Here is a 9,497-nt window from a genome sequence, read left to right on the forward strand (position 1 = left end):
CAGATCTATAAAACACTTAACCAGTTTTGTTTTTTAATATATATTTCTTATTTGAAGGAGACATAGAAAACTAATCTTCTGCAGTATATTTTTCTCTTTGACGCATTCCCATATCTTCTTTGTTGTTGTTGACACGAAAACAAAATATTGCATTGTTTGTTATTAGGGGAGAAGGAAAGAAAAAAGCAACGTAATAAATATGAATATATACCCAATTTTATAACAGTATTATAGAATAGTTGCGCGAAGAATAATTAAAAGAAATTTCGAAATTATTGTTACTTTTTATAAATAATTTGTAATGAAAGATCAACAAACGATTCTTCACGAGCAAGAATTAGTTTTTACTACGAAATGACGACAAGATAACAATGTGGGAAAATTAAACACTTTAAATCTGTGACCATGGGCGAAGGACTTTTTTAATTTGCTAATAATAATACAAAAGAAAATTTACAATCAACCGAGAAATAACAAAGAAATTCTAATTACACCAATAGAAAACGATAAAGGCGGGTTCTTTTCTCCGTTTTCTCTTCTCAAATATAAAAGAAATTAAAGAATAGGAAACTAAGTGTATTCTCGTTATTTTACGTAAGTTTCAAATATATAGCCCATGTAAAGATAATATCTGTTCGGATTTGATTCAATTAAGCTATACAAATATGAATTATGATTTTTTGAAGATTTTCAGAATTCGATAGATACGCCTGTGTAGATTTTCAATTGCAAAAACGAAGCTAATTCGAAAATTTATTGGAATGGAATGATAGGATATTATAGGAAACTGAACACTTGGACAACATACCAGGGAGAAATGCATACCGGAGACTTTCTACGGGAAACGGGTCCCTATTTAAGTGTTAAGGCTGTTATACACGTTACGGAAATCCTTTGAGGATTAACCGTGATTTTTTTTCTATCTATCCACCTTTAAATAAAAATAATTCTTTATACGTTGGGAAATATTTTAATAAGTCTTGTAAATTACTATGTTCGATCCAGCCAGTTATATGCGATTTTTTTCGTCTGTTAAGTACAGTACATCCTTTGAAAATTTCCGTAACGTATATAACAGCCTTTAGAGGCGTAAAGAAAATCCGGTAAAATCCAGCCCTGTACTAATGAACGCTAGTTGTTAAACAGTTGAACACGGATTGCTCGCCAGCCTGAGATCACCTACCAGTTTTCAGTGATTTTATCAACTTGGCCACTGATAAGCCAATTGGTTACTGGATTTAAGAAGATTATGAGTAAATCTATTTACTTTAGAAACATAGAAAAATATTATTTTTACTATTTTCACTCTGTGGGCAGTAGAGGACCTTTGAAACACGCCTCAATGTGGGTTTGGCCAAGACCACAATGGAGACAACAGGTAGAGAGGAATGTGGTCCGACATATTCCGGACAGCCTGCCCACAAAAAATTTTTTGGAATTGTTCACTGGATATGATTCTGATTCTTTTAAAATGGTAAGATGACGCCTTAGCCGCTTCTACTGTCGGCATTAAAATAAATAAACATAAAACGTTTTAAATGTATATAAATATTTTTTGCTTCAGCTAAACAATTTTGTAAACGCTTGTTGGCACCTATTCTACACTGAACAAATGTTTAAGTGCTTCTTTATCGAAGAATGTTAACAACAGAGCTACAAGAAAATATCAAATTCAGCTTCAGGATTTGGTTCGTAAATCTTCTATGAAGAATACTCTAAGAGTTGAAACAGCTCGATTTTGTTTTAAATTGTACATTTACTTTTCTTGTCATCATTATTATGGGATATTCGAAAAACATGGTGAAAATATCTATTGATCCATTTTTAAATTGGCTTAAATAAGCCAATTTAATTGGAGTTATCGTATTATAAAAAGTCCTATATTAGGACTTTTTATAATACAATAACTTCATTGAATGTTAGCGCTTCAATTTTAAAATTTTCAATGATGTTGACAAAAATATAATAAACTTTGTTAATTTTAAGTCACGCGATCTTCGGGTTCTTTTCAGAAGTTATTAAAATGATTAATTACATTATTTCGACGAAGTTCCAAATAAAATAAAATAAATAAAATAGAGGATTCAAATCCTCTATTTTATTTATCTAACAACCTAAAGTGGTTTGTGGACTAATAAACAAAAATTGTGTTCTTCTAATCCGACTGTTCACCAGAGTTCAAGAATTATCCAAAAGCAATTTTAATTTCCATGTGTTTTATTTAAATGCAACTTTTTCGTCGATCCCTCCTCAGTAATGTTTACACAAATATTTTACAGTAGGTAGTGTCTACAACAAAGACCACGCCAAGTATGCACAACCATCTTTGTGTTAACTGTGAATGTTTTGGGTAGAATTGTAGAGTGGTTTTTAGATGACTGTGAATACTCGGCGTGGTCTTTGTTGTAGACACTACCTACTGTAAAATATTTGTGTAAACATTACTGAGGAGGGATCGACGAAAAAGTTGCATTTAAATAAAACACATGGAAATTAAAATTGCTTCTGGGTAATTCTTGAACTCTGGTGGATAGTCGGATTAGAAAGACATAACAATTTTTGTTTATTAGTCCACAAACTCTTTTTAGGTGGTTAGATAAATAACCGATTAGGCCGACTAATATTGCTAAATTTATCTAATTAGAAACCTTCATTAGAGAGTGGGAATAATGACTAAACTTGGAAAATTGAGGTACATATGTTCTTCTAAAAATACTAAAAAGTGCTCTTAAAACATATAAAAGTAAAATCTTCATTTTATTGTGCATAAATGCAAATATAGAACACGTAAAACTCGAGAAAATGATAGAAAATGCGCATCCTTTAGTCATTTTCAGAACCCGACCCGTCTGTTCCATAGCTTACAAACAGAAAAGCACTGCATTTGCAATCACACAGCTGTACTACATTTTCCATGATCAGCCGCAAACGGCTAGAGTGAAGTAAATCTTTGAACTGAGAAAACATCAACCTCAATAGATGTGAGAGAAACGTATTTAATTTTCACTAAAAGCTTTAGGTTTTGTGATTGAAAATACTCCAGAATTATATTTTAAATATACGGATTTTTGATCAGGTATTCCAGTTTCTCTAAAACAAATCCATCTGGTTTTGACGTGTTTAAAAATTTTTTACAGCTTGTCAGTGGACAGACCGCTTTCGTCAAGCTTGTACGAATAAACAATGTAGAGTTTCTTTAACGCGGTTTCTGTTTCAACAGAAGACGCGTTAAAGAAACTCTACACTGTTCGTTCTTGCTTGAATTTCATTTCGGCCACTGAAGACTTTTTGTATAGTTTATCAATAAATGCTTCCGAGTATGAGATATTTCGGCATTAAAAAGCCATTTGAATTACCGCGCCTCATTTGATTATTACAGGGTGTTTGGGAGTGGCTAGCCATCTCTTTATATAGAAGTATTACACATTCTAAGTTTTTATTCTAGCGCAATACGTCCTCCACCCGTAACTTCGTTGCTTATCTACTGCTGCTATGATACATATTGAAGATCATGTACAGTACATCGGCTACATTCTAATTCTGGGAAATACTACAGAAATTACTTATAATTATTACTTTCCCTAATGTTAATATGTAAGCAAACAGAAAAGGTTACACGTTAAGGTTTTATGGTCATAAAAATTATTAACGTAAGTATATGGGCATCAAAACCATGTAAAATTAAAAATATAATTCTATATCTTTATATTACAGATACAAGCCGTTCAATAAGAATTCTAATAAAAATAGGAACAAGAATTTAATAATTTTAATGATTTTTTTTTAATTTTCTTTATATAATATACTGTACAATACTTTTTTTTATCATTTTATATTTGTGTTTAAAATCAAAGTAATAATATTTGAGATTCAAATGCAATAAGTAAGGAATTAAAAAGATAGTAGCAAAAATAATTTCTTTTAAGCAGTTTTGTGAAAAACAATAACGAAACACCTAAATTTTTAAATAGAGAAAACAGAAAATGACCATTCGAATACACTAAATAAAAGTGAAATTTAAATAAATGATTAAAAAAACTTTTATATCAGAAAGTTACAATCGTAAAAAGAACTTTTTATGAAAATATAGAAAACAGCATTAAATTTTTAACTTGCAAAAATATTGTCATTTTAAATATAAATAAATGAAAGATTTTGCAATTTTCATCGAACTGCGTATAGAAAATTAAAAATTTCATGATCTTTAAAGAGAAAAATTTAATGTTTTACTGTCAACTTTTCAACAAATTTTTATCTTTATAAAATTTCTGAGAAACTTCAATAGATCAAGACGGAAAGTAAAGATTAAAGAATTAAAGATAAACAGTGAAATGTAAACAAAGTTATTTTTTATTTACAAAGTAAAGTAGCACTTAAGGAAAGTAAAATCGTTGAACAAAAATTATATATTTATATTTAAAAATGCTGCAATAAAATGTTCTTTTATTTTCATTTTAAAATAAATAATAAATATCGGTTCGAACGTGTAATTGCCCAATTTTGTTTTAAAGTTTAGACAGAATTTTTTGAATTCTATATTATTGATAGATTAAATTCAAATACTAAAAATATACAGTTTAGACATATTATTAATAAAAAATAGACTAAAAGTTATAGAAAACACGAAATAAAAAAACTGTAAATGTTACGGTTGTCTGATAAGTTTATATTTTAATAAGTAAATCGTATGCAATAGCGTAACCAGGAGAATCTGAAGGGTCTGCCCACTCTCAGTCCCAATAGGCTTTATTAATAAGTAAAGAAAAAATAAGTACAGTACAGGAAAAAGATTTGAATGTGACAAAAAACACTTTATACACATATACTGTATATACAATACTCAAGAGTCTTTACCATTACCAAGAGCCAATACTTTCATCGATGATGTTGTATGTACAGGGTTCATCCCTGTACAGTACCACTAGATGCAGTAATAACGTTTAGTACTCGTAGTAGTACTGGTTGAATGTGGGTTCGCACGTTTTCTAATTCGGGTCTTCTAATATCGATTGTACAGTACTTACTCTAATGATGACCGTATATATTAGGATTTCTTGTTACGACGCATACGTACAGTAAGCCTGTAATACATTTTATATTTATAAATCAAAATTATCGTCTCGTTTACGTTAAAAACTTGATTTTTGGACTGAAACAAAACAACTTTAAGCTATACTTCCATTAGAAATCAAGGTATGGATTAGTAATAACTAGAACAGAGATGTACTGTACAATCCACGGCTCACTGCACCCTAAATTTTTTAGGTACATTTTTATTTATTTTGATAAACTATGTCGTAAAAATTATTCTTCAATGGATACACTTTGACGTTGTAATGACATAATTGGTAACATGATTTGTAACTGACCAATTAAAAAAGTTGGTGACGTGGTCTGTCATTTTGATTGTTTCAGTTACAAAGATTTTTGTAATGAAGTGATGTTGTTATATAGAGTACCTTATATAGAGTTAATAAAGAGTGAATACCTTTCATCAGGCGGATGAAAAAGACACATAATCCCTCTTTCAAAAGAGTGTCAGCCATTTTCAGTGACTCGAGGCTAGACCTAATGCCAAAGTGGACGGAGCTAATTTATTCTTTATTTATTTCTAATTACAGGTATATAATACAGACATAGGTCTATCTATATATTTCTTTTGATAACGTAATAATTTAAATATTTTCAACCTCCAATTATATTCATAATTATTTCATCAACTTTAAATTTATATTTTTAATAACCCAGAATTTGGTAATGGCATCTAATACTAAAAAAAGAAAAATAACAGAAGAAAAGCGAAAATTCAATACGTTTTGGCCAGAAAAATATTTGGTAATTGAAACGTGTTATCTGTTTTCAACCTCCAATTATATTCATAATTATTTCATCAATTTTAAATTTATATTTTTAATAACCCAGAATTTGGTAATGGTATCTAATACTAAAAAAAGAAAAATAACAGAAGAAAAGAGAAAATTCAATAACTTTTGAACAGAAAAATATTTCGTAATTGAAACATGCAATAATATTATCTGCCTTATTTCTCATGATAAAATCGCCGTGCGTATGGAATATAATATTAAGCGTCACAATGCTGCCAAACATGAGTCAAAATATAATAAACGAAAAAGAAGAAAAATGAAACAGATGAATTAAAAAAGCAGTTTAGTTCTCAACAAAACATTCTCAAAAAATCTATTGTTAAAACTGATACATGTACAAAAAGTTAGCTATTTAATAGCTGAAAAATTGACTCAGAAGGATGAGCCACTGGTAGATGGTAAATTAATAAAAGAATGTACAGTATTGTAATTGCTTTTCATGAATATTTCTCTCGAGAAAGTGAACTTATTCAATAAAACGTGTCTCTCATATCAGACAATTAGTAGAAGAATTGATGACATAGATGACGGTATTGTGAGTGCATTGCAGACCCAATTATCTAAACGTGTTCATTACAGTTTAGCATTAGACGAAAGTACCGATCAAAGTGACACTGTACAATTGATTATTTTCATCAGAAAAATTGATGTCAATTTCAATATTATTGAAGAAATGTTGAACTTATGCCATATGAATAGTACAACAATTGGCAGGGACATACTTGAGCACTTTAATTTAGCCATTAAAAAATTCAATATTGATAAAAATAAAATTTATTCGATTACAACTGATGGTGCTCTTGCATTAGTTGGTAAAAATAACGGATTTATTTCTTTATTTAAAGAATCTGTTGATTATGATATACTCAACTACTATTGCTTATTTCATCAACATCAATTATGTGCTCAAAAGTTAAACATGTATCAGATGATGACAGATCTTGTGAAAATTATGAATTTTATCAGACCTCGGGGTTCGAATCATCGTGATTTCAAAGCATACTTGGAAGAAGTTAGGAGTGAGTGTAACGACGTTATTTATTTTTCAAAAGTCAGATGGCTCAGTAAAGCAGCAACTTTGAAAAGATTTCGATTATTGTTATCTGAAATAAAAGAGTTCATGCAAAGCAAAAAGCAAAACGTAGATGTTTTTAGAAAACGAAGAATGGTTGAATGATCTTGCCTTCTTAGTAGTTATCACTGAAATGTTCTTTAAACTTAATTTGCATTTACAAGAAAAAATTTTTTGAGCAGCCCTGAAGTTTTCGTTACAATCGTATATACTGATACGCTTTGTTTATTTGATATTCTTCATTTGGATATATCTGAAAGGGCTTATTCTAAGAATTAAAATAAACATAAAGTTCATACAAAGACCTAAATAGTATTACACATCTTACATTATTTCGGACACTTGACAAATAACACTGATAAATTATCAGAGAATGAGTTATTCGAAGAATTTTTAAAAGTTTCAAGAATACATTTTGTCGTTATTTTGAATACATACGGGATAAAATAAATGCTCTCTTTTGTTATCTCGATAAGAAAAAATGCAACCGAATCTATTTTTTGATATTCTCGACAGAAAAGATATTTTATTTTGAGAAATATAATGTTATATTAAATAGTTCTTTTATTTTTATTTTTCGTAAAAAATTTTTTTTTTGGTGAACATAGATTAATAATTTATTTCTTAATCATAATTAAAAATATAAATAACATTAATTAAATTAACAATGAAATAAAATTAAATCAATGTTATTAACTAAATTTTATTTATTAACATTAATGTTATTAATTTAATTAATTAATAATTAAAGGCACATTAAATTATTTATTTGTTTTTTTAACTTGGATTTATTGAAAGTTTATTTGTTCATACAGATTTATCGATGCAAATTAATAATTACTAGACTCAAAAATTATAAATGCATACGATTGATAAACTATTTAAATTGAATATAAAGTATAAATTATTCATTCGTACTTTTTAAATGTTGTCTAAGTGCCCGAAGAATTGTAGATGAAACTATTCTCTTTCTAGAGCAGCTATTTTTTAAACTGTTTCCACCCTGTGGGAACTAAGAGGGTTTCTTTTAGCAAGCCAATTAACAGTTCGGGTAGGTCCACAATGGAGCGGCTGGTTAATGAGGAACTGTGCCCGACATATACACCCGAAAAATTCTTGGAAATTTTCCAATTTGTCGGGATTCGATTCCTGGCCCCTCAGAGCGGTAGACTTGCACCTCGATTGCTCGGCCATCCGGCCGTGTCTAGAGCAGCTATTCTGGAGCATTCATTTGCACGTCTCAATCGATAATTTCTTTAAATCAAGCTTTCTAGATATCAAAAAATTATAATCAAATTGAAATAAAAAAAAACATGCATTTACATCGGATTTTATTCAGACGAGACCATTAATATCTTCGATAAACTAATGTGACATATGCATTTTTTGAGAAGAAAATACTGAAGTCAACTGATAGAAAAACAATGCGCAAAGGCAAATGTTTGTTGCATTTATAATTTAAACTAGCAAATGAGCCCTGCGTTGCTCGGACAAACGATTTGGATGATTTGGTAAATATTGTACGTTTGGAAATTAAGTTATTACTATCAAAAACAAAAAAAAAAAAATCGCATCTAAAACAGTATAGTAGAAGCTGTTCTTCAGGTTAAGCCTTAATCCTTTCCCTCTCCTTCGGGGGGATTTCGAAAATCCCATCTTAGTGTGCATTTTTATGACGTACCCTGCGTACCAAATTTCATCTCTTTAGGTTCAGTGGTTTGCTGTGGGCGATGATGAATCAATCAGTCAGTCAGTCAGGACATGTAATTTTATATATATAGATTATTCGAGTAGCTTACTATGTCTATAACAAATTCGATCGTAAATTCTCATATGAATTTCATTAATTTTAGTAATTTTAATGTTCTGGAATATTGTGGGAAAAAGTCAGTAAAAGTGATACAGAGTTTCTTGAAAGGAAAAAGAAAGTTACCTTATTGCGTAAAGAAGACTCGTAAGCAATATATATTTTGATCAAATAATTTTGAATTTTATGCAATTTCCGAAGTAACAGCTGAAATGAAAAAAAGAACGTTATTGCTTATATATCCACAATAATGAGGTATTATGTAATTTAAATTTATACAACAAACTAAAGTGTCGCAATCTGTTTTTCTTCATTTCAAATCAGTGTTTAAAATTTTTATTTAAAATTAACACTTATTTTCCTATAATACCGTTAAGAAAATATTTAAAAGCGGAAAATATACTTAACTAGTAGCCCGGGACGCCCCCTAGTGGGCGTTCTTTACAAATTTCCATGAGGCACGGTTCCTTTGACTTTTTTGTTCCTATCAATATGCTGTACAGCTCTGTTAAAGTCCCAATGGTAAGATTTACCCTCCGAATGAAGAGGTGGCGACCCCCCCAAACTGTAGCCCCTGTGCGAACAATAAAGTCAAAGGAACCATACCCCTACTCGCGATCCTTCGCGAGATATAAGCCCCTGAAATAATAAATTCCTATTACAAATATACTGAATTATTTATATTGTTATATTGACCAAATAATAATTTATGGGCCAAATGAATAATAATAAT

At 29.7% G+C, this 9,497-nt stretch overlaps 1 protein-coding gene across 1 annotated transcript; it reads left to right on the top strand.

Moving 5' to 3' along the window:
* Positions 1–6,576: 6,576 nt before the first annotated feature.
* On the top strand, positions 6,577–7,062 carry LOC111633949 (general transcription factor II-I repeat domain-containing protein 2A-like). Its single transcript, XM_023378604.1, has one exon. The coding sequence runs from the start codon at positions 6,577–6,579 to the stop codon at positions 7,060–7,062; it is 486 nt and encodes a 161-aa protein (XP_023234372.1).
* Positions 7,063–9,497: the final 2,435 nt, after the last annotated feature.

This window comes from Centruroides sculpturatus, unplaced genomic scaffold, assembly GCF_000671375.1.
Source record: "Centruroides sculpturatus isolate CEXI.00-Female unplaced genomic scaffold, Cexi_2.0 scaffold662, whole genome shotgun sequence".
In the NCBI taxonomy this organism is placed as follows: domain Eukaryota; kingdom Metazoa; phylum Arthropoda; class Arachnida; order Scorpiones; family Buthidae; genus Centruroides; species Centruroides sculpturatus.